We start from the raw sequence: 26549 nt of genomic DNA, 5'->3' as shown, positions 1-26549 counted from the left end.
TTTTTGCGGCCACACATATGGGTTACTGCGCCACAAAGGTATAAAGGTTGTTTGATAGAAGGACTATTTTTTTGGGTGGAAGTGGTTTTAGTATTGGCAATAACAAAGTAACTAATAACAAAATAACAAAAAGGCAACATACAGAGACCAATGAGATGTACTGGCAGGCGCATGCTTTGTTATTAATTCTTTAGAAAAATAAATTAAGTGCAGTACCGTATGTGCACTGAAACAGTGTCATCGTCACACCACATCAGCCCAATGCGAATTTAAATTTTTAAAATTTTTTATTACATTTTACTGCTTTCCCAGACCAGGCGGTAGCTGACATTCTACAGATGCAGAGCCTATGCTCTGGTAGCACCCAGTCTAAAATGATTACAATCATGTGATCACCGCGATCGTCCACCAAGGTGACCACGGGCCATACACACAATAGGATTTTCCGACAATAAATGTTGGATGTGAGCTTGTTGGCGGAAAGTCCGAACGTGTGTAGGCGCCATGGAACATTTGTTGTCGGAAATTCCGACAACAAATGTTTGAGAGCCGGTTCTCAAATTTTCCGACATGTTGTCGGAAATTCCGAGCGTGTGTACACAATTCCGATGCACAAAATTCCACGCATGCTCGGAATCAAGCAGAAGAGCCGCGCTGGCTACTGAACTTCATTTTTCTCGGCTCGTCGTACGTGTTGTATGTCACCGCGTTCTCGACGTTCGGAATTTCCGACAACATTTGTGTGACCGTGTGTATGCAAGACAAGTTTGAGCCAACGCCCTTCGGACAAAAGTCCACGGTTTTTATTTGGCCAACAATCCGATCGTGTGGACAAGGCTTAACTGTTTTTCATAAAAAAACAATACAGAGTGACAGAATATTAAACTGTGTATCAGTCATACATTTGGTGAAAACCAGAAGAAATATTTTTGGTGTCACTATGCACAACAGAATAGTAATAAAGCTCTAAAAAAGTTACAAAATAGTGTTTGCTTTTCACAATATTACATTCATGTTTCATTCATATTGGTAAAACAATTATATTATTTGCATGCGTTTAATAAAAAGGAACCTTACAAAAAAAAATGCATACTCTTTTAGCCCTGATTAAGGGGCATGTGGAAGCCGCTCGAAATGTGTTGGCTTCCGAGGATGTAAATATTCTAGTTCAAAATATTTAATTCTGGATTTATAATAAACAACATGGAGCTACTTCCTTCTTTTCTAAGGATTTGACCCAAAGCGCACACTTGTGGGAGTCCTATGCTCACGACTAAGAATATTGGGGCACAACGCGTTAGGGAGGAGCCGTACTTTACGGGGACATTTTTGTAAGCCGCTTGTTGCTAAATAAAGTCATGAAAAAGAGGAGGTGACCTCATCGATGTGTGGTTTGTGTTGCGTTGCTCCTCTCTGCTCCACGTTCCCGGACTGTTACAGCTTTCTGGCTGAATTGATCCACAATTTGTACATTTTTGAGGTTTGGTGCCAACTCTTTAACCGTGCCGGCGTTGGAGTCAGACACAAGTGGCATCATGGTGAACACGGTGCCACCCCTTTCTGTTTCTGCTTAGTAACAATGTTGAGAAAATAAAATTCTTATATTCCATGGATTAGTGTAAGGGTTCAAGTTAACACTAAAAAAATAGACATGTTCTCCCATTTAGAACAGAGACATGAGGTTCCTCATTGGTGGTCGCCGGTTGGCTCAGCTGGTCGCGTCTTTCTGTCTGGCAGAAACTACAGAAGAGAGAAAACAGAAGTGTTCCATTGACTATGGAGGAAGAATAAAGAGAAAGCGCTTGGGTTGTATTTTCAGTTCTTACCCAAACCAAGTCTTGGCGAGGACTCTGATTACGGAAACTGGCACAGTGTCCTCTATACATGCATCCATATCATATTTACTTGCTACATTTATATACACCAACATACAATCCAAGATTTTACATAGTGTAAGAAAAGTCCAGTATGTGCTAGAACAAGAAGACCATTGCATGCACATACATGTGCTCGTGTTTCTAAGTATTAGCTCACTGAAAGGCATATATTGGGACACCCGCACTAACGCAGGGGTGCTCAACATTATGAAGAGTGAGGGCCACTTAAGTGATTTGGTAGCACAATGAACTATGGGGTTTTAATGCCCCCCCCCCAAACTGCAAATGTATATAGGCCCTTACTGTCCTGAGCCCCCTATAATGCCGCGTACATATGAGCGGAATGTCCATCAGAAAAAGTCCGACGGGAGCTTAATCCGACCGTGTGTATGCCTCATCGTACTTTTTCCGCCGAAAATTCAGACGGACTTAGATAGTGATCATGTTCTAAATTTTTCCGACGGAACTAATTACTATCGGGAAAACCGCTCATCTGTATGCTGTTCCCATGTACCAAAAACGATGCATGCTCTGAAGCAAGTACAAGACGGAAGATCTTGGCTACTGAACTTCCGTTTTCTAGTCCCGTCGTACGTGTTGAACGTCACCACGTTCTGGACGGTCGGACTTTGGTGTGACCGTGTGTAGGCAAGACCGCTTGAGCGGAATTCCATCGGAGAAACCTTCGGAGTTTATTCCGATGGCAAAACCGGTCCTGTGTACGCGGCATTAGGCTGCTTTCACACTGATGTGCTGTGATTTACCTGCACCGCGGGAGCAGCACAGTGCACCTGCGGTTGGCTGTACTGAGCCATGTAAATGAACCTAAAAAAAAAAATGGGATTTTCTGGACCAATGCACGTTTTGCTTAAGGGATTTTCCAAGTATTTTTATTAGTTACTGAGCCAGCCTTTTGGGGAACATCATCCTAGGCTGACCCAGCCTCCCCTGGAATTGAGACTAACTTTCATCCCGGGGATTTATCATCATTTTTCTCCCCCTTCACCCCACAGTGCAAAGTTTTCCAGTGCCATTGAGGGCAGTTTATACCAGGCAAAAAATGGATGTTGACACTTTGGTGTCTTCTTGGGGGAGATCTTCAATGGCTTATGTTTGGTATCCTTACCATTTGGAGGAGTGCTTCTGCTAGACACATTTTGTAAGTGTATGTTGATGACGATTTACACATATATTTCACACAATCGTGTACCAATTTTTTTTTACTAATGTAAACTGTTTTTTCCAGAAGTGGTACTATTCCCTGAAGAAGATTTATAACAGTACATAATGAAACGCGTTGGATATCCCCTTCTGCTGTTATCCTCAGCACAATCAATGGCGAAGGGAAGAGCAAGTAGATGGGGACTACCACTTTATGACTAATGCCCCGTACACACGGTCGGATTTTCCGATGGAAAATGTGTGATAGGACCTTGTTGTCGGAAATTCCGACTGTGTGTGGGCTCCATCACACATTTTCCATCGGATTTTCCGACACACAAAGTTTGAGAGCAGGATATAAAATTTTCCGACAACAAAATCCATTGTCGGAAATTCCAATCATGTGTACACAAATCCGACGGACAAAGTGCCACGCATGCTCAGAATAAATAAAGAGATGAAAGCTATTGGCCACTGCCCTGTTTATAGTCCCGACGTACGTGTTTTACGTCACCGCGTTCAGAATGATCAGATTTTCCGACAACTTTGTGTGACCGTGTGTATGCAAGACAAGTTTGAGCCAACATCCGTCGGAAAAAATCCTAGGATTTTGTTGTCAGAATGTCCGAACAAAGTCCGACCGTGTGTACGGGGCATAACTGTCAACTGTGTAATGTTGATAAAATTATTGGTGTGATGGAAACGATAGGAAGATGGGGTAGGGATTTTCGGAGGTGCAAAAATATCGTCAAATATATTCAATAAAAGAAGATTTATTTCTTATTTTGAGGAGCAAAACAAAAAAAAATATATAAAAACAAAAGACACAGGCATGTACAATACTGTTATTACGATGTTAAACAGGACAGCATGATAAAAAAATCCCAACATGTTTCGCCCATAGATCGGGCTTCTTCAGGGGGAGGGCTGTCTTTTGGAAGTACAGGCCTTCTGTGTCCCCACTCCCAGGGCAGTGCTTCTAGCCCAGTTCATCCGGGAATATGGGGCGAAGGTCCCACTGCAGTCTCCTCAGAGGCTGACAATGCAAGTCGGGACCACAAGCGACTGGGGGTCACAGAGGGAACAAAAGGACCAGAATATGGACCCAAAAGAAACTTGAAAGCCAAGGGACTTGGAAAGGCTACATAGCAGCACTGAAAGTACTCGTCAGACTGATAGGGTGTAGCTGCACATCATGTCCCAAGGGGCTGCTGCTTTATCATGCTGTCCTGTTTTTTTTTTTTTTTTTTTTTTTGTATAATCTTTATTTTGAGAACATTTCAGTGAAAACAGAAACATTACATAGAGTAAGCATTAATAATGTGGCCCAAGGAAGGTTTACAGCAACATAAGGTTTTGCAACCAGCCCTATCTCAAGTAATATTAAATCACAATTTTTGTGGCTTTTAGACATCTTATTGATTCCTTACATCCCCGGGGCGCGAGCCCCATCCGGTGACGGTCCTCCCCACCCAGGATGCAGGTTGTTCAGGTGGGTATATGGAGCGCCCCCCCCGACGACCACCCGGGGAGAGGGGGGCCTTCTGCCTCCAACAACCTCCCCCGGGCCGCCACCTCGGCGGGAGCACCCCCCCGACACCCATCCTCTGGAGTGCGAGACGCGGCCCCCCCGCCCCAACAGGGCCTGGGGGAGCCGGGCCCACACCCCTGTGATTGGCCACTATTGCTTTGTTGCTCTCTGTTGGGGAGTGACTATACAGTTGGTATCCCGTCCATGGGTATAGAAAGATTGCATACTCTATAAATTATAGTTAGTGATAGAAAGTAGGTGAAAGAGGGGGAGAAAGTATAGATAAAGAGTTGGAGTAAGGGAAGGGTGTAGGTAGGTGGGGAGAGTGGGGAAGGTAGGAGAGGAGCATACCTTGTGTTTGAAGAAGTCACAGGAATCCGCGCCGAACGGGCCCCGACCACCGCACGTCTTTTCAACATTTAATGTGGATCTTATTCTTTATAAGGTATTGTTGACATTAAGGCGAGATCCTAGGGAAGGTTCTGCTAACTCTAGCAGGGCTATGTCTAAACTGGAGTTTTCATGGTCAGGTTCTGTCATATATTCTTTCCAGGGGGTCCATATAGTTTCAAATCTTTCTATTTTCCCCTTACAGGTCGCTACCCAGTGTTCGGCTTCCCTAATGTCATTCACTTTCTTTATCCAGTCTGTTTTTGATGGGGTCCTGGTTTGTTTCCAATATATCGGGATGAGGCTTCTGGCTGCGTTTAGGAGATGTGGCAATATACATTTTCTGTATTTACTGATTGGCATTTGTGGAATGTGTAGGAGGAAGTGTGCAGGTGACATAGGGATGTCAAGATCTAGAATCTCTTTTATTAAGTTTTTAATTTCATTCCAGTATGGTTGTATCAGTGGGCACTCCCACCAGATGTGGAGGAGTGTACCTTTTTGTCCACACTTTCTCCAACACAGGTCCGATGTCTTGGGGTAGATGCGAGCTAAGTCAGCCGGGACCCGGTACCAACGCGATAGAATTTTATAATTAGTTTCTTGAGATTTGGATTCTATGGAGCTCGAATGGGTTAGATGGTAAAGGTGTGTTAGTTGAGTTGGGTGGAGATCCATCTTTAAGTCCCTTTCCCATGCCCTTATATAAGTTGGCCTAAGCTTGTCAGTAGTATTACTTAATAGGCGATACATTTCCGAGACCATGTGGGGGATTGGGTCTTCTTCTATGAAAATTTTTTCAAAGCTTGTGAGAGTGGAAAGGTCTCTAATTGAATTCCCATTTGCCTGGAAGAAGTGGTGGAGCTGTCTGTATCTCCAGAAGTTCATTCTGGAGCCTTCGTGTCTCTTTTGTAAAGATTCAAAGTCCATTAATTTACCTTTATGCATTAGTTTCCCACAGCTGGCATTTCCATCATCCAACCAAGGGCCGAAAAAGGCCATTTGTTCTCCTGGTGGGAACCAGAGAAATCCCCCTAGTGGAGCTAGTGGTGACATAGGAGGAGACAAATTTAAATTTGAGTTCAATTTGTCCCAAGCGGAGAGTGCGTGGAGCGTCAGAGGGGAGGTATCCTCCGACAGTCCCCTGCACTCCCCAGGTAGCCATGGCGCATAAGCTAGATTCCTACCCGCTAGCCATTTTTCCAAGGAGACCCAAAGCTTGGACTGGGTGTGGAAGCGCCAACTGAGGATTTTTTGAAGGACTATAGCTCTATGGTATTTCAAAATGTCAGGAATTCCTAGCCCTCCCGTCAATTTGGATCGTTTCAGCACTCTCAAGGCTATTCTAGGTTTCTGCGAGTTCCATACAAAACCCGATAGTATACTATTAATCTGGGAGAAAAACTTGTTCGGTAGGGGTATGGGGATCATTTGTAAATAAAAAAGGATGCGGGGTAAAATATTCATTTTGATTATGTTGACGCGTCCTATCCATGTGAAAGCAGTCTTAGTCCATTGTGAGAGATCTTTTTTAATTATATTAAGGAGTGGGGGGAAATTTGTGGTGTACAGGGTATCATATCTGTCTGTCAGTTGTATTCCTAGATATTTAATTGAAGATTTGGCCCAAGCAAAGGGGAATGTATTTTGCAAGTTACTCATCAGGGGGGGAGGCAAGTGGACAGGTAAAATTTCTGATTTAGAGAGATTAATTTTAAAGTTTGATAATGCTCCGAATTCATTCAGTTCCTTCATCAAGTTTGGCAGCGAGATCAGGGGCTCCGATAGATGAAATAGAACATCATCCGCGTAGGCAGACAGTTTGTGTTCAGTCGTTCCGATCTTCAAGCCTTTTATGTTTATGTTCGCTCTGACAGTGCATAACAACTGTTCAAGAACTATAGCGAAAAGGAGAGGGGAAAGTGGGCACCCCTGTCTCGTGCCATTCCGAATCGGGAACCGAGAGGATAATACTCCGTTCACTTTAACTTGTGCACAGGGAGTGGAATAAAGAGCTAGGATCGAGGCAAGCATGCGTGGCTTGAGTCCTAGTGTCTCTAATACCATTTTAAGAAATGTCCAATCGACCCGGTCGAAAGCCTTCTCGGCGTCAGTAGAGAGAATTACGTAAGGTTTTAAGTTTGGGCGGGTGCGCGCCCAATGTATGAGTTGGATGGCTCTAATTGAGTTATCTCTTGCCTCCCTCCCTTTAATGAACCCTGTTTGATCTGGGTGGACTATATTAGGTATAAGATTCCCAAGTCTGTTTGCTAATACCTTTGCCATAATCTTAATGTCAACATTAAGGAGGGATATGGGTCGGTAGCTTTGGGGTAGCATCGGGTCTTTGCCCTCTTTGGGTAGCACTGTTATGTGTGCTAGGAGTGCCTCCGTGGGGATAGGATTCCCATCTGCAATGGTATTGAAATATCTGCACATGTGGGGGCTTAAAAGATGTAGGAACATTTTATAATATGTCCCTGTAAAGCCGTCTGGGCCTGGGCTTTTTCCTTTGGGCAGGGATTTCACTGTTAACTCTATCTCTTCTGGTGATATTGGTAGTTCTAGTTCAGTGCATTGATCTTCGTTTAGGGGTGGAACACCGGCTGAAGCCAGGTAGTCTCGTATGGCTGTAATCCTATTTGCCTGAGCATCTAAAGGGTGATCAGTGGTCAAATTGTAAAGTTGAGTATAGTATTCTTGGAACCCTGCAGCAATTCCAGAGGACTGGACCGAAACATCTCCATTTGGGGAGCGTAGCTTGTGGACATAAGTCTGGGCTTGTTTCTTACGAAGAGCTCTAGCGAGCATGCGCCCACACTTATTACCATGTTCATAATATTTGTGTGAGAGGCGTCTGGCTTGTTTTCGAGTCTGTCTATCTAGTAGACGTGACAACAAATTTCGTAGTTCAGTCAACCTCTGTAATGCCCCAGGGCTCTCATTTTGTTTATGTTTTAGTTCTGCTTCTTGAAGGGCAGTCAGTACTCTTGTGAAGTCAGCTTGGAGCATCTTTTTGAGTTTGGCCCCTAAAGATATTAGCTCTCCTCTTATTACAGCCTTATGGCCTTCCCATACTATGCTTTCTTTCAGATCGTTAGTGGTATTCTCTCTAAAATAGTTTGTGATGGCTTCCGACACTCCAGCTCCCACAGCCGCATCATCCAGCAAATTTTCATTTAATCTCCACGTCCATGCCCCGCGAGAGGCGGATGGTAGCTTAAGGGTCACACCCACCGGTGCATGATCCGATATGGTGATGTTCCCTATGGATGCTGACTGTAGGAGCTCCAGCGCCCGCCGATCAACATATATTTGATCTATTCGGGTATAGACATCGTGTATTGCCGAATAATAGCTGTAGTCCCTCTCCGCAGGGTGTAGGGCCCTCCAACCATCAACTAGCATGTGTGATTGAAAGGACCTACGGAAGTGTTTTAGAAAGGCGTAAGAGTGGGTGTGACTAGAGTTAGAGGTGTCAATGGAAGGGTCTGGGCTGACGTTAAAGTCTCCCCCAAGGACTACAAATCCCTCCTTAAACACTGTCAAGAGTTCAAGGGCCTTGTCTATGAAGGAAATTTGATTTGAGTTGGGAGCGTATATCGAGGCGAACGTGTATTTACGTTCTGCTATGGTGCCTTTCAGGAAAACGTATCGACCTAATGGGTCTATTTTGCTGTTTAAAAGTTGAAAAGGGCATGTTTTATGAATCGCTATTGAAGTTCCCTTAGATTTGGAGGTTGGGGAAGTGCTGTGAAACCACTGGTTATATAAATGGGTCGGAAGTCTAGGTAAGGAGAGATGGGTAAAATGGGTTTCTTGTAAAAAAACTATTTGTGCCTTCAGTTTTTTGAGTTCCCACCATAATTTGCTTCTCTTCCCTGGGGAGCATATGCCTCTTATGTTATAGGATATTACCTTTAATGTAGACATGATGGGTCAGGTGGTTGGACGCATGTCGCGCGGTCGAGCCCGTCCGGCACGGAGCCCCTAGTGAAGTATCGCTCCTGTGAAAAAAGGGGTGGGATAGGGAGAGGGTGGGAGAGGCCAGAAAGGTAGAGGAAAAAAAAACACAAAGTGAGTATTGTTAAAACATACAAAACAGTACAACTTATGAGTAACAGTGATAATGAGCAGAGGTTCTGCTTGTGAGGTGTGAGGTCTGCCCTAATAGCAGGGGAGGCCTCAGACCTTAGACTAATGTCCCAACTAGGGACAATACCCAACAAGGGGTGGCCTACGTGGGGGAACATGAACCTAAACACGGGGGGAGACAAGGGGTGCCGTCTCCTTCCACCGCATCTGTAGATCGTGGTATTAAACAGGGGGAATCATTCTAGGGGGGCGTAAACAACCTGACATTGTATGGGGCCTAAGTAAAAATGGGTGAGACAATAAGATCAGGAAGGTGGTTTTCGCTTGAGGTCATCTGGTTCTTGGACTTTGTCAGCGAGTGTCCCTCATTTACTGATTGTAGCTAGTGATCGTAGATAATCTGAAGATTTGTTCGCGGGTATCCTGCTTTGCATATCCAATTGGGATGAAGGGGGGGCAAAGTCTCAGAGTGTGAGTGTGGACCTTTTTAGTAGTTCACCCATAGTCCTCAGGGTATCACACATGGGCTGCGTATGAATTGTATAAGTCATCCATATTTATCAGGGTATCACATGAGGACTGCGGTGTTAATCTCTTGTGGTGGAGGGTCCTGTTTCAGTATCTTGATTCTGGTGCTGTCTGTCTCTTCTGCGGTTCTTGCGGGAGACTGTTGACCATTGAGATGGGGTTTGAGTCCCGGGAGCATTAGGTGTGCTTCTCCAATCTGGAAAGTCCACTGGAGCCCGGTCGAGAGTGGAAAGGAAGTTCGGTAGGTCATCCTTATTGCGTAGTGTGACTTGGCGTCCATTTTTTGTCACTTGTAGGAAGAAAGGGAAGCCCCAGCGGTACGGCAGACCCGCCTCTTGAACGGCATTCAGGAGTGGACGCAAAGCCCTGCGTTGCGTGAGGGTGCGTCTGGAGATATCTTGGTAGAAAAATAAGTGCGCGCCGTCAAAATCATAGAATGGTTTACCACGCATTTTTTGCATAATGCGGTCTTTCAGATTATACTTGTGAAGTTTGCAAATTATGTCCCTAGGATTGTCTATGTCTTGAGATGGAGGTCTCAGGGCTCTATGTGCCCTGTCAATTTCTATTGGTGTAGTTGCAGATAGGCCTAGAATATCCCTGAAGATGTCTGTCAGTGTGGGGATAATATCCCTTGAAGCTGTGGCTTCAGGCAGGCCTCTGATCCTTATGTTGGCTCTCCTGCTGCGATTTTCAGCGTCATCCAGCTGGCAAAGCAAGCTTTCAATCTGCTGACTTTGTATTTGGCATTGTGATTGCAGTAGAGCAATAGTGGGGAGAGCCTCCTCCAGTTTTTCTTCAATAGATTCTATTCTGTTACCCAAGTGAGTGGTGTCAGTTTTCAATTGGGCTATGTCCTCAGTGAAGGCTTTCTCCACTCTGTTTGTGAAGCGCTCCAAGTCCTCTTTGGTAGGCAGGGACATAATATGGCGCCGAATGTCCTCATCACTGAGATAGTCAGAGATCTCAGAGCGGCCTCCTAGAGAAGCTGGGGAAGCACAGGGGGCAGAATCACTCACCGACCCTGGGGATGGAACCGGAGATGCTGGGGAGTTTGTTCCCTTCAGTGCCCGTGTTGTGGCTGCAGCTGGCTGGGAGGATTTGCTCGCCTTCTGGGCCTTCCCGGGCGGCGCCATCTTGGATGGTTCGCGGCCTTGTCCTCGGGTCCCTGTGAAGTAGTAATCCAGCTGTCCCTGCCTGGAACTATCGGTCCTTGCCGGCTGTGTAGATTGCCTGAGCCTCTGTGACATGTGGGGAGTCTGTAGTGGCGATTTACCCCCCGTTTTTGGCTGATTATTGCGGCGGTGGAGCGGAGCAGAGGCAAGACACAACCTCACTCCTCCATGGTCAGGACACGCCCCCCTCATGCTGTCCTGTTTAACATCGTAATAACAGTATTGTACATGCCTGTGTCTTTTGTTTTTATATATATTTTTTTGTTTTGCTCCCATCTTCCTATCGTATCCATGTCAATTTGGGAATTGGTGCTATTATCTAGCTGTATTTTCCACGACCAATTACCTGTTCATTATTGGTGTAAGGTTTTGTATTTTCAATACAAGACTTTATATGCACTTTTTCTACAATAAATAATAATTTTCTATATATGAAGTTTTATATATCCTTTCAAATTGCCCACAAAATCCATTTTTTTGAGGTTCATTGACATGTATTATGAAGGGATGGTGGCAATTTACATGTGTGGTCCGGTGAATCATTCATTTTAAGCTGCCCTGAGCCATAGACATCTATTACATCTTGCGGGTGTGGTGCACTTTCAGAAAGTGTTTAATATGCCCATTGCAAAAGTGCAGGTTTATGTGATGTTTAATAAACCTTTTCCTCCTCCAGCTTCTACTGGCATCGCTCTCCAGGCAGCTTCAAAGGTCCCAGAAGTGCATTTGGTATCATTCTGCTTGGGGCAGGAGCTGGCAATGCGGCTCCCGCTCCCTCCATGGCCGCCTGCTCCCTCTGCTGCCAGCTCCGACTCCATGCACTCTGGAGTGGTGGGTTAATCACAATCTGGGCCTGCCGACCCGCCATCCTCGAGCGGGGCCAGGTGATTCCTTGGTTTGAGGTTGTGGGCCACATCATTGGGCACCAAAGGTTGGGCACCCCTGCCCTAAAGTATTAACGTGGGCATAGGAGCATGTGCATGCTGGGCACTGGTATTGGCACTGAATAGCCTATTTTTTTTTCAAGTATATGTTTTTATTGAGTTTTAAAGAGATATCCACAGGTAACAAACATCTGAAATCTCAAGTACAAAGAAACAAGGCAGATAGGCATATAAATACACCAAACCATGAAGCTATATCAGCTAAATATCACTGAATAGCCTATTTAAGCTGAAATGTGACATAGACAGATTGCTGACTGGTCTTCAAATAGTTCCTGATTTGCCTTCCTATGTAGGAGCCGGTTTGACTTCGACCCATTTATGGATTCCTGTCTACCTGCTGTGACCTCGGCCTATGTTTGGACTCTGTATTCTGCTTCCATATTTGGTACCTCCATGCCTGGCTGTGAACTGACCTTGGCTTGTATCCTGACTGCCTCCTGTACCTCACTGTGGCTTTTGATGGCCTTTGGCTTGTGTCTGGTCTTCTATCATGTATGACCATGTTCTGCCTCTGGTTCTTGTCTAGTGGTCCACAGCCATCTGTGTCTTGCATCCAACAGTTGGCGCTGCCTGCTACATGGATCCTCATGCCACTTTGTGCCCTCACAACTCCTGTCACCACTACCAGGGGTTTTGGAAAAGAGGTGCAGGGGGAGCCACCTCTCCAGCTTGATCTACACCAAGTATGTGGCATGTAGTAGACATAGAACCCTGGTGCCCAACCTGCAGCCCCAGTTCCACATGACTGCCTTTGGCTGTGGCTGTGTGGCCGTTCTACAAACCCTAGCAGTCAGTATTGGGAGCATTCATGTGAAAAGAAGCTGTAATGTCAGTGATCTCTAACAGTCTTGTGTAGCATATCCCCAGTCTCTGACTGTCTCCTGCCGTGTGTCTTCATTCTCCAACTACACCTGTTTGTATATCTATAGTCTCTGACCATCTCCTCTAATATGTATGAAGTCTCTCCCATATACTGGATACTATACATGGCCCTTTGGAGCTGTCAGGGGCCACAGATGAGGCCCTTTTTGCCTCCTAAGTTGAAAACCGCTGGCGTAGAATCATACTCGTCAGTCTCTGTCCACCACAGGAGCTTACAGTCTGATGTCACATTCGCACTTCAGGGTCACTTTGGGTGGAAGCCAGTTGGTCTTGCAATGTGTTTTGGGAAGAGACAAATAGAGACATGAATAGAACAAATGAATTCCATGGAGATAATGTCACAGATGGGATTAGAGCACAAAGTGGGACCTCTAAGCCAAGAACGCTAGTCTCTCCCTTCTCTCTTTCCTTTCTCTCATCACCCCCACCCACTTACATCTTTTTCTTTACCTCTCACCCCTCCCCTGCTGTTGGATCTATCTATCTATCTATCTATCTATCTATCTATCTATCTATCTATCTATCTATCTATCTATCTATCTATCTATCTATCTATCTATCTATCTATCTTTCTATCTATCTAGATGCCTTTATGTTATACACTGATTAAATCTATAGACTTTCTATTTACCTTGGTGGATTTCCTCCTCTTTGCTTTTCTTCTTCCTGTGGATGAAATTAAAGTAAAAGTGTAAGAGTGAAAGCAGAATTTAAATACATTATTATTTTTTTTTTTAAATCAAAACTTTTTTTTTGACAAGGAAGGCTTGTACATTATAGTGTTGGAAGACATAGATGTCAACTATCAACACTTGCATTGAACATGGAATACAAGACCAGGTACAGAGCATCACATCATATGTAAAGCATATCCAAAACTTTTTTTTTTAAAACACAAAAACAGTAAAAAAGAAAAACATAGAGCAAAACAAATTAAGACAAAACAGCCCGAGTTTATTGTGGAACATTTAGTCAGAAGTCTCCTTTGTTTACTCTCGGATGTGCAACAGAGAAATTCCCAAACTTGGGCTATAACCATGATGACTCTAATGCCCCATACACACGAGCAGATTTTCCGTCGGAAAAAAACTTGGTTGGTTTTTCCGACGGAATTCCGCTCAAGCTTGCCTTGCATACACACGGGTCACACAAAAGTTCTCTGAACTTTCGACCGTCAAGAACGCGGTGACGTACAACACTACGACGAGCCGAGAAAATAAAGTTCAATGCTTCCGAGCATGCGTCGAATTGTTTCCGAGCATGCGTAGGAATTTTGCGGGTCGGAATTTGTACAGACGATCAGAATTTCCGATCTGAACTTTTTCCTGACCGAAAAATTGAGAACATGCTCTCAATCTTTTGCTGGCCGAAATTCTGCCAGCAAAAGTCAGATGGAGCGTACACACGGTCGCATTTTCCGACCAAAACCTCTCATCGGACTTTTGCTGGCGGAATTTCCGATCGTGTGTACGGGGCATAAGTGGTCTTATAATTGTAATAACTTATCCATCACTAATGCTGGTGAGGCAAGACTTGGGTTATCAAGCCAACTTTGCCAAATTATTGATATTATTATTATACAGAATTTATAGAGCGCCAACAGTTTACGCAGCGCTTTACAATATAAAAGGGAGACAATACAGTTATAATACAATAAAATACAAGAGGATTAAGAGGGCCCTGCTCAGAAGAGCTTACAATCTAATAGGGTGAGGCAGGTGGTACAAAAGGTTGTAACTGTGGGGAATGAGCTGATGGAAGTGGTAGGAGATTAGTTGGAGACGTGATAGGCTTCCCCGAAGAGATGAGTTTTCAGGGATCCCCTGAAGGTAGCAAGAGTAGGGGATAGCCGGACAGGTGGAGGTAGTGAGTTCCAGAGGATGGGGGAGGCTCTGGAGAAATCCTGGAGACGAGAATGGGAGGAGGAGACGAGAGAGCTTGGGAGCAGGAGGTCTTGAGAAGAGCGGAGAGGTCGATTTGGGTGATATTTGGAGAAAAGATTGGTGATGTAGCTCGGGGCAGAGTTGTGAATGGCTTTGTATGTTGTGGTTAGTATTTTGAATTTCATTCGCTGGGTGATTGGGAGCCAGTGTAGGGATTGGAGGAGAGGGTTGGCAGACACTGAATGGAGACCAGTGTAGGGATTGGAGGAGAGGGTTGGCAGACACTGAATGGAGACCAGTGTAGGGATTGAAGTAGAGGGTCGGCAGACACTGAGCGGTTGGTAAGGTGGATAAGTCTGGCAGCAGCATTCATGATAGACTGAAGAGGGGAGGAGCCTATGGAGAGGCAGGCCAATGAGAAGGGAGTTGCAATAGTCAAGGCAAGAGATAACAAGGGAGTGAATGAGGAGCTTGGAGGTTTCATTTGTTAAAAAGGGGCGAATTTTAGAAATGTTTAGAGAGGTGAATTCTACAAACCTTTGGACAACGATTGGATTTGAGGCTGAAATGACAAGTCAGAGTCTAGGATTACACCGAGTACCTTGGCGTGAGGGGAGGGACTGATGGTTGCATTGTTGATTTTGATGGAAAAGTCATGGAGGAGGGCACGGGCAGGTTACATTTGTTTTAAAATACATTATTTAATACATTTTCTCCTGCATGGGTGACAGCAGAACATCTTCATGGGGAGGCTTTTGAGCTTATACTAGTTGGGTTTCTGTTGTATTCACCTATTGGAAATATGCAATTCTGCCAGACATCTGGCGAAATCCACAATCTCTTGCTCTGGGCCACAATTATTTGTGGTCCAGAGCAACCTATTATGAGGGTAAATACAATGGGCCATACTTTCAAAATGAGTGGAGCTGTATTACTGAAAAAGTGTTTTTCCCAGTTAGGTGAGGTCACGTTATTGTCCCAGAACGACTGAGTCCCACCACACCAGCTCCACCAAGTCAGCTCCATAAAGACATGGTTTCACCGGTTTGGTGTGGAGGAACTCGAGTCACATGCACAGAGCCCTAACCTCAACTCTTCTGAACAGATTTGGGAGGAATCAGAATAAATTGTGTGCCAGGTCTTCTCATACATCATCACAAATGGCCACAAATTCTCACAGATGCAGTACAAAATATTGTGGAAAGCCTTCCCAGAAGATCGGAGGATGTTATAGGCCCGGGGGGGGGGGGGGTGTTGGCAAGTTTGTATTAATGGCCAAGGGTGAAGTAAACACCTCCATATTAATGGCCATGGGGAGGGTTGGCAAGTCCATATTAATGGCTAAGGGTGAAGTGAACAGCTCCGTGCTAATGGCCATGGGAGGGGGGGAAGTCCATAGTAATGGCCATGGGGGAGGGGGCACTCCATATTAATGGCAATGGGTGAGCGGACAGCTCCAAAATAGTGGCCATGGTTTGTTTTGGGATGTCCATCAATCTCATATTGGGGTGATGGTCAACAGTTCACAAACTTGCGGCCACATAATTTATATAATATTTACTTTTTTATGGCAAAGATTTAACATGTTACCTGTTTTAATTTCTTTCTTTAAAGCTTTCAGTTTGTCTGCTACTCCTCCTTGGACCCTTCTCTGTCCATTGATATGATTTTTATCTGTGGTGGAGAAGAGGAATAAATTGCATGCGTACTTATGAAGGTCTTCTTGTGCACTTTGAATTCTGTTTTTATCATGGTCACCGCTCTCCTCCAGATCGTCTATCACAACCACAACACTTTTCTTACCTTTAAAGAAAGAAATGAAAGCTTTTTTTACTCAGATATGGCCTATAGTGATGCTCACTCATGATGTGTCATTGTAAAGTAAGTGAATGTTCACCAAACACCATACTGCTAGGTAAATCAATACACAGCCAAAGGGTCGGTGACTTACCTGTCTACTAGAGAATGTTTTGCTACCACATACTTAAATCCTATGGCAAGTGAGCTTTAATGTTGATAAATGTAAATGTATGCATTTGAGGCCTAGAATGAGGTCTAAGGTATCCTTTTATTGCTTCCCCTGTGAATCCAATAAGAAGGATCAACTTTGGATTAGATAGGAGGACATGGATCTACTATTGACGTGGGCTACGAATGTGGGCTCCCCGAAAAATAGAGCCCCAGAGTAACTTTTTACTGCTTCCCCTGTGGATCCAACTAAAAGGATTGTCCTTGGATTAAGTAGGAAGACATGGCTCTACTATGGACATGGGCTAAGAACATGGGCGACCCCAACAATAGAGCTCAAAAGTATCCTTTTACTGCATCCCTTGTAAATCCAAAAAAAGAAGGATTGTCCTTGGATTAGGTAGGAGGACATGGCTCTAGTATGGACCTGAGCTATGAATGTGAACTCTCCCTAACAATAGAATGAGGTCCTAAGTACCCTTTTACTGCTTCCCCTGTAAATCCAAATAGGAAGGATTGTCCTTAGATTAGAGAGGAGGACGTGGCTCTAGTACGGGCCTGAGCTATGGATGTGGGCTCTCTTAACAATAGAGCTCTAAAGTATCCTTTTACTGCATCCCCTGTGGATCCAAACAAGAAGGATTGTCCTTTAATTAGGTAGGAAGACATGGCTCTACTACGGACATGGGCAAGGAACGTGGGCTCACCCAACAATAGAGCTCTAAAGTATCCTTTTACTGCATCCCTTGTGAATCCAAATAAGAAGGATTGTCCTTGGATTAGGTAGGAGGATATGGCTCTAGTATGGACCTGAACTATGTACGTGAACTCTCCTTAGGAATAGAATGAGGCCAAAAGTACCCTTTTACTGATTTAATTGGTCAGGAAGTTGGATCAATTTCGAGGATTGGGGTAAATTTTCAGTCATTTCGATTCCTCCTGGCCCAGGACAAGTCCCTGTTTATGTGCACTATCCCACAACCAGTGAGGATTGTTCTTCTATTTTGTGATGTAAGAAGGAAGTACTATACTGTAATGAGGGCATACTATAGTGGATAGGGAAGACATACTGTATAGTAACAAGGACATACTGTACTTGATAAGAAGACATACATACTCTAGTTCTAAACTTAGCCATACCCAAAAGACCCCATTACTAGATGACCTCACAAAGTGAATGACTGGCAAAGTGAATCTTAAACTGGCCGCACACTATCAGAATTTCCTTCGAATGTTCATACAGAAATTCAGAAACATTGCTTGGCAGAGCGATAGTACCATTATGGACTCAATTCATTTTGTAAGTAAATCCAGAGAATTTACTTTAATTGCCTTGCCAATGTTTTGTAATGCTGTGTTTGATTTCAGGATGCACATGTGCATTATAATAAGTATGATATTTCCTCATCATACAGTGCATCCAAAAAAGTATTAATATAGCGCTTCACTTTTTCCACATTTTGTTATGTTACAGCCTTATTCCAAAATTGATTTAATTCATTATTTTCCTCAAAATTCTACAAACAATGCCCCGTAATGACAATGTGAAAGAAGTTTGTTTGAAATCTTTGAAAAGCTATTAAAACGTAAAAAAAAAAAAAAATACCATGTACATAAGTATCACAGACTCCTCCCATGTACATAAGTATCACAGGCTCCTCCCATGTACATAAGTATCACAGGCTCCTCCCATGTACATAAGTATCACAGACTCCTCCCATGTACATAAGTATCACAGGCTCCTCCCATGTACATAAGTATCACAGCCTTTGCTCAATACTTTGTTGAAGCTCCTTTGGCACCAATTACAGCCTCAGGTCTTTTTGAGTATGATGCTACAAGCTTGGCACACCTATTTTTGGGCAGTTTCTCCCACTCTTCTTTGCAGGACCTCTTAAGCTCCATCAGGTTGGATGAGGAGCGTCGGTGCACAGCCATTTTCAGATCTCTCCAGAGATGTTCAATCGGGTTCAAGTCTGAGCTCTGTCTGGACCACTCAAGGACATTCATAGAGTTGTCCCATAGCCACTCCTTTGTTATCTTGGCTGTGTGCTTAGGGTCGTTGTCCTGTTCGAAGATGAACCTTCGCCCAGTCTGAGATCCTGAGCACTCTGTAGCAGATTTTCATCAAGGATGTCTCTGTACATTTCTGCATTCAACTTTCCCTCGATCCTGACTAGTCCTGCAGTTCATGCCGCTGAAAAACATCCCCACAGCATAATGCTGCCACCACCATGCTGCACTGTACGGATGGTATTTTGCCAAGTGATGAGTGGTGTCTGCTTTCCTCCAAACATGATGCTTGGCAAAGAATTCAATCTTTGTTTCATTGCACCAGAGGATTTTGTTTCTCATGGTCTGAGAGTCCTTCGGGTGCCTTATTGGCAAACTCCAGACGGGCTGTCATGTGCCTTTTACTGAGGAGTGACTTCCATCTGGCCACCCTACCATACAAGCCGGATTGGTGGGGTGCTGCAGAAATGGTTGTTCTTCTGGAAGGTTCTGCTCTCTCCACAGAGAAATGCTGGAGCTCTGTCAGCGTGACCATCGGGTTCTTGGTCACTTCCCTGACTAAAGCCCTTCTCCCCCGATTTCTCAGTTTGGCCAGGTGGCCCGCTATAGGAAGAATCCTGGTAGTTCCAAACTTCTTCCATTTACGGATGATGGGGGCCACTGTGCTCATTGGGACCTTCAATGCTGCACAAATTTTTCTGTACCCTTTCCCAGATCTGTGCCTCCATACAATCCTGTCTCGGAGGTCTACAGACAACTCCTCGGACTTCATGGTTTGGTTTGTGCTCTGACATGCACTGTTACCTGTGGGACCTTCTATAGACAGGTGTGTGCCTTTCCAAATCATGTCCAGTCATCTGAATTTACCACAGGTGGACTCCAATCAAGTTGTAGAAACATTTCAAGGATGATCAGTGGAAACCGGATGTACCTGAGCTCAATTGTCATGGCAAAGGCTGTAAAACTTACAGTATGTACATGGGATTTTTTTTGTTTTTTTATTTTTAATAAATGTTCAAAGATTTCATACAAACTTCTTTCACGTTGTTATTATGGGGTATTGTTCAGGGGTATAATTTTGAGAAAAATTATGAATTTAATCCATTTTGGAATAAGGTTGTAACATAACAAAATGTGGAAAAAGTTAAAGCGCTGTGAATACTTTCCGGATGCACTGTAAACCACATTCACAGTTAGAATTTCGTTCATTCAAGGAACAAAATTACAACCTTCTCCTTTAAATTGTTCATGTCACTACAGTAGAAAATTATTATCAATTTGATCTTATTAATTATTAGAAAAATTGAACGTACATTTGAAAAAAAAACTTTTCAAGCCTTTAACCCACTATATACCTTTAAAACATAAAGATGCACTATGTACAGAGTGCAGAGTTCAGGAGTGTTCTATGTACAGAGTGCAGAGTTCAGGGGTTCACTATGTACAGAGTGCAGAGTTCAGGGGTTCACTATGTACAGAGTGCAGAATTCATGGGCTGCGCTATGTACAGAGTTTAGAGGTGTGTTATGTACAGAGTGCAGAGTTCAGGGGTGTGTTATGTACAGAGTGCAAAGTTCAGGGGTTCACTATGTACAGAGTGCAAAGTTCAGGGGTGTGTTATGTACAGAGTGCAGAGTTCAGGGGTTCACTATGTACAGAGTGCAGAATTCATGGGCTGCGCTATGTACAGAGTTTAGGGGTGTGTTATGTACAGAATGCAGAGTTCAGGGGAGTGCTATGTACAGAGTGCAGAGTTCAGGGGAGTGCTATGTAGAGAGTGCAGAGCTCAGGGGTGCGCTATGTACAGAATGCAGGGTTTGGGGGTGCTATGCACAGTGTGCAGGGTTCCACCAACTCTGACTAAAAAAAAGCCCTGGGTGCAAGGGCCACATGATAGACGCATGTGCTTTAGAGGCATATGCTTTATTCATTTTTCATTTTAGAGGTTTACAACCACTTTAACCTAAAATTCAAGACCTCTTCCCTGCATCTCAGGAATGGATGGGCAGGTAAAACAGTTCTCTTCTATGTATTTTATGTGTGTATTTAGGCATTATCCTGGAGTTGAGCTTTGAGCTCCTGCTGAATGTGTTGATGGTACATGATTCTTAAAATTAAACCTCAAGACAACACTCACCCAGCTTGTCATGAAGATATCTCAGCTCCTGGTCATACAGAGAGTCAGTGACGTTGGTGACGTTTACCCTCCCCCGTTTCTTGGTGTGGTACAGGATGGCGAAGTCATGGCGGGGGGCCACTTTATAGAACTCGCTGGCATTGTTGGATATGTAGACGGGGTGGACAACCACCTTTGTATGATGAAACATCTTGTTCTCCAGATGATCTTGTAGCCATCGGTAATTCTCTTCACTGTCCCTGGAGCAGATGGCCAAAGAAACTTCTTTACTCAACCTCTGGAGCAAACAAGAGGGAGACGGCATTGTCTTATAACCCACCGGAACAGCAAACGTTTCTCTTTATCTCACAGCTATACAATCACATCTCATTTTAGTCTGTGTGGGTGATGTTTGCTTCCATCACATTGTGGAACCTGTCATCTCAATGGCCCACCTGACCCCCCTGTACTGTGCCTTTCTGCCCCCCACCCCTGTACTGTGCCTTTCTGCCCCCCACCCCTGTACTGTGCCTTTCTGCCCCCCACCCCTGTACTGTGCCTTTCTGCCCCCCACCCCTGTACTGTGCCTTTCTGCCCCCCACCCCTGTACTTGGCCTTTCTGCCTTCCCACCACTGTACTGTTCCTTTCTGCCTCCCCCCTGTACTGTGCCTTTCTGCCCCCCACCCCTGTACTGTGCCTTTCTGCCCCCACCCCTGTACTGTGCCTTTCTGCCTTCCCCCTGTACTGTGCCTTTCTGCCTCCCCACCCCTGTACTGTGCCTTTCTGCCTTCCCATCCCTGTACTGTGCCTTTCCGCCCCCCACCCCTGTACTGTGCCTTTCTGCCTCCCCGTGTACTGTGCCTTTCTGCCTCCCCACCCCTGTACTGTGCCTTTCTGCCTCCCCGTGTACTGTGCCTTTCTGCCTCCCCACCCCTGTACTGTGCCTTTCTGCCCCCCCCTGTACTGTGCCTCTCTTCCCTCACCCCTGTACTGTGTCTTTCTGCCTCCCCCTGTACTGTGCCTTTCTGCCTCCCCACCCCTGTACTGTGCCCTCCTGACCCCCCATGTACTGTGCCTTTCTGCCCCCCACCCCTGTACTGTGCCTTTCTGCCCCCCACCCCTGTACTGTGCCTTTCTGCCCCCCACCCCTGTACTGTGCCTTTCTGCCCCCCACCCCTGTACTGTGCCTTTCTGCCCCTCACCCCTGTACTGTGCCTTTCTGCCTCCCACCCCTGTACTGTGCCTTTCTGCCCCCCACCCCTGTACTGTGCCTTTCTGCCCCCCACCCCTGTACTGTGCCTTTCTGCCCCCCACCCCTGTACTTGGCCTTTCTGCCTTCCCACCTCTGTACTGTTCCTTTCTGCCTCCCCCCTGTACTCTGCCTTTCTGCCTCCCCCCTGTACTCTGCCTTTCTGCCCCCCACCCCTGTACTGTGCCTTTCTGCCCCCACCCTGTACTGTGCCTTTCTGCCCCCCACCCCTGTACTTGGCCTTTCTGCCTCCCTCCTGTACTGTGCCTTTCTGCCTCCCCACCCCTGTACTGTGCCTTTCTGCCTTCCCATCCCTGTACTGTGCCTTTCCGCCCCCCACCCCTGTACTGTGCCTTTCTGCCCCCCACCCCTGTACTGTGCCTTTCTGCCTTCCCATCCCTGTACTGTGCCTTTCCGCCCCCCACCCCTGTACTGTGCCTTTCTGCCTCCCCGTGTACTGTGCCTTTCTGCCTCCCCACCCCTGTACTGTGCCTTTCTGCCTCCCCCCTGTACTGTGCCTTTCTTCCCCCACCCCTGTACTGTGCCTTTCTGCCTCCCCCCTGTACTGTGCCTTTCTTCCCCCACCCCTGTACTGTGCCTTTCTGCCTCCCCCTGTACTGTGCCTTTCTGCCCCCCACCCCTGTACTGTGACTTTCTGCCCCCCACCCCTTTACTGTTAACCTCCTGACCCACCCTGTACTGTGCCTTTCTGCCCCCCACCCCTGTACTGTGCCTTTCTGCCTTCCCACCCCTGTACTGTGCCTTTCTGCCTACCCCCCTGTACTGTGCCTTTCTGCCTTCCCACCCCTGTACTGTGCCTTTCTGCCTTCCCACCCCTGTACTGTTCCTTTCTGCCCAACACCCCTTTACTGTAAACCTCCTGACCCACCCCTGTACTGTGCCTTTCTGCCCCCCATCCCTGTACTGTGCCTTTCTGCCCCCCACCCCTATCCTGTGCCTTTCTGCCTCCCCCCTGTACTGTGCCTTTCTGCCCCCACCCCTGTACTGTGCCTTTCTGCCCCCCCTGTACTGTGCCCTCCTGACCCCCCACCCCCGTATTGTGCCCTCCTGACCCCCCCCGTACTGTGCCTTTCTGCCTTCCCCCTGTACTGTGCCCTCCTGACCCCCCCCGTACTGTGCCTTTCTGCCTTCCCCCTGTACTGTGCCCTCCTGACCCCTCCCTGTACTGTGCCTTTCTGCCTCCCCACCCCTGTACTGTGCCTTTCTGCCTCCCCCCTGTACTGTGCCCTCCTGACACCCCCCCGTACTGTGCCTTTCTGCCTTCCCCCTGTACTGTGCCCTCCTGCCCCCCCTGTACTGTGCCCTCCTGCCCCCCCCTGTACTGTGCCCTCCTGACCCCCTTGTACTGTACACTTTTTGTTGATTAGTCTTTGATTTATGGCATGTTTTCTCATTGATTTTATTGAAAGTACTAATAAATAATAGTAATTAAAGTATAAATATCAACTATTTATACTTTAATTCTTAAGAGTAGATGTATAAATTGGGGTAGACTAGGGGGCCCCAGTGTATGACATAGCCCAGGGGCCCATGATGCTAATAGGATGGCCCTGGTGAAAGGCCATCTTTACCCATGCTGGATACACCGGGTAATCTGTGCAGCCGCATGCAGGCAGCCTGATCAAATCAATGGCAGGCCCCATAGACCCACGTGGATCTTTCTGCCCCCCCCTGTACTGTGCCTTTCTTCCCCCACCCCTGTACTGTGTCTTTCTGCCTCCCCCTGTACTGTGCCTTTCTGCCTCCCCACCCCTGTAACCCCTAACCCTTAAAAAAAAATAAAAAATAAATAACTAAACACCCTAAACACAAAATCAATAAATACATATTATTATTAATGTATTTACTTTTTTGTTTGGGTTTTTTTTTATTATGATTTTGATATTATTATTATTATTATTATTAATAATAAATTATTATTATTATTATTTTTTTTTTAGGTTAGGGGTTTATTGTTATTTATTTATGTATTATTACATATTATTCATTTATTTATGATGATTCTTAGATATTTGTGTATTTATTTTACATTTATTTATTCATATAGTATTGCTTTTTTATTTAAATTTTTTTTTTCAATTGAGCAGAAAAATCACGCAGAAAATGCGCAAATGTGCACAAAAAAAAACGCATGAATGGTGCGTTTCCACTAATTTCTATGGGGAAAAAAAAAGGTCAAAAACGCTTAAATCTGCCCGATTTGGGCTACAGAGAAAGTTCTGGGAAACTTTTTTTTTTATCTCCGGGCGTTTGGCTTCTGGTGACTCGGAGTGGAGACGTGATCCGCCCCCATAGAGAATAATTGATTTTTTTCTCCTCCAGCGTTTTGGAGCTCCCAGCAAGGTGTGATTGGGGGCTCTTGGTGATACGTACCCGACCCATCCCGGCGGTCTCCTCTCCTCCGTCACCCCGCGTCTCCTCTCCTCCGTCACCCCGCGTCTCCTCTCCTCCGTCACCCCGCGTCTCCTCTCCTCCGTCACCCCGCGCCTCCTCTCCACATCTCCTCTTCTATTCTCTCTCCGGTTTGTTGTCTCCAGTCTCTATGGCGGTGATCGTGGCGTGGAGTTCAGAGGACGGGCGGATGGTGACACAATAGCCGTCATAGTGTGATACCAGCAGGGGGCCCCGCTGTACCGATTAACCCCTTCATCTCCGGATTATGGAGCAGAGCAATCCCTACATCCCCGATATGAGGTCAGAGATACATCAATGACATCATAACAAAGTATCAGACACAGGAAATATCTTCTTACAAAGGATTTTATTTTGTATCAAATCCGGAGACACAAAATATATTCATAAAGAGGAGAATGTGACATTCACCAACCACTCTCCGCGGGTGAATCTTTATCATCTCTGTGTTTTATTAGACAGAGATTAGTAACTAGTGTCCAGAACTACAAGTCCCAGCAGTCCCAGTGTCCAGATATCAGGACACACCCAATACAGAACTACAAGTCCCAGCAGTCCCAGTGCCCAGATATCAGCTCACACCCAATACAGAACTACAAGTCCCAGCAGTCCCAGTGTCCAGATATCAGCTCACACCCAATACAGAACTACAAGTCCCAGCAGTCCCAGTGTCCAGATATCAGCACACAGCCAATACAGAACTACAAGTCCCAGCAGTCCCAGTGTACAGATATCATCACACACCCAATACAGAACTACAAGTCCCAGCAGTCCCAGTGTACAGATATCAGGACAAACCCAATACAGAACTACAAGTCCCAGCAGTCCCAGTGTCCAGATATCAGCACACAGCCAATACAGAACTACAAGTCCCAGCAGTCCCAGTGTCCAGATATCAGGACACCCAATACAGAACTACAAGTCCCAGCAGTCCCAGTGTCCAGATATCAGGACACCCAATACAGAACTACAAGTCCCAGCAGTCCCAGTGTCCAGATATCAGGACAAACCCAATACAGAACTACAAGTCCCAGCAGTCCCAGTGTACAGATATCAGGACAAACCCAATACAGAACTACAAGTCCCAGCAGTCCCAGTGTCCAGATATCAGGACACACCTAATACAGAACTACAAGTCCCAGCAGTCCCAGTGTCCAGATATCAGCTCACACCCAATACAGAACTACAAGTCCCAGCAGTCCCAGTGTCCAGATATCAGGACACAGCCAATACAGAACTACAAGTCCCAGCAGTCCCAGTGTCCAGATATCAGGACACACCCAATACAGAACTACAAGTCCCAGCAGTCCTGGTGTCCAGATATCAGGACAAACCCAATACAGAACTACAAGTCCCAGCAGTCCCAGTGTCCAGATATCAGGACACACCCAATACACAACTACAAGTCCCAGCAGTCCCGGTGTCCAGATATCAGGACAAACCCAATACAGAACTACAAGTCCCAGCAGTCCCAGTGTCCAGATATCAGGACACAGCCAATACAGAACTACAAGTCCCAGCAGTCCCAGCGTCCAGATATCAGGACACACCCAATACAGAACTACAAGTCCCAGCAGTCCCAGTGTACAGATATCAGGACAAACCCAATACAGAACTACAAGTCCCAGCAGTCCCAGTGTCCAGATATCAGCTCACACCCAATACAGAACTACAAGTCCCAGCAGTCCCAGTGCCCAGATATCAGCTCACACCCAATACAGAACTACAAGTCCCAGCAGTCCCAGTGTCCAGATATCAGCACACACCCAATACAGAACTACAAGTCCCAGTAGTCCCAGTGTCCAGATATCAGCACAAACCCAATACAGAACTACAAGTCCCAGCAGTCCCGGTGTACAGATATCAGGACACAGCCAATACAGAACTACAAGTCCCAGCAGTCCCAGTGTCCAGATATCAGGACACACCCAATACAGAACTACAAGTCCCAGCAGTCCCAGTGTCCAGATATCAGCACACACCCAATACAGAACTACAAGTCCCAGCAGTCCCAGTGTCCAGATATCAGCACAAACCCAATACAGAACTACAAGTCCCAGCAGTCCCAGCAGTCCCAGTGTCCAGATATCAGCTCACACCCAATACAGAACTACAAGTCCCAGCAGTCCCAGTGTACAGATATCAGGACACAGCCAATACAGAACTACAAGTCCCAGCAGTCCCAGTGTACAGATATCAAGACACAGCCAATACAGAACTACAAGTCCCAGCAGTCCCAGTGTCCAGATATCAGCTCACACCCAATACAGAACTACAAGTCCCAGCAGTCCCAGTGTCCA

At 45.8% G+C, this 26549-nt stretch overlaps 1 protein-coding gene across 4 annotated transcripts; it reads right to left on the bottom strand.

The window, feature by feature from the left end:
- Nucleotides 1–268: 268 nt before the first annotated feature.
- LOC141148197 (uncharacterized) lies at nucleotides 269–24475 on the bottom strand. Of its 4 annotated transcripts, none has more exons than XM_073635411.1 (6): nucleotides 24211–24475; nucleotides 20588–20864; nucleotides 16060–16143; nucleotides 13218–13252; nucleotides 8878–8966; nucleotides 269–1740 (listed from the first exon to the last, which is right to left on the bottom strand). In XM_073635411.1, exons 1-5 carry the CDS (start codon nucleotides 24217–24219, stop codon nucleotides 8880–8882), a joined length of 492 nt encoding a protein of 163 aa, XP_073491512.1. In that variant the 5' UTR covers nucleotides 24220–24475; the 3' UTR covers nucleotides 269–1740; nucleotides 8878–8879. The 4 variants fall into 4 exon arrangements, with proteins under 4 accessions (XP_073491512.1, XP_073491510.1, XP_073491513.1 ...); XM_073635409.1 differs by having other exon boundaries at nucleotides 16060–16272; nucleotides 24211–24469; XM_073635412.1 differs by lacking the exon at nucleotides 8878–8966 and having other exon boundaries at nucleotides 24211–24473.
- Between the last annotated feature and the right edge of the window lie 2074 nt (nucleotides 24476–26549).

Source organism: Aquarana catesbeiana, linkage group LG06 (assembly GCF_042186555.1).
Source record: "Aquarana catesbeiana isolate 2022-GZ linkage group LG06, ASM4218655v1, whole genome shotgun sequence".
Lineage (NCBI taxonomy): Eukaryota > Metazoa > Chordata > Amphibia > Anura > Ranidae > Aquarana > Aquarana catesbeiana.
This window is presented reverse-complemented; position numbering and strand designations above follow the sequence as displayed.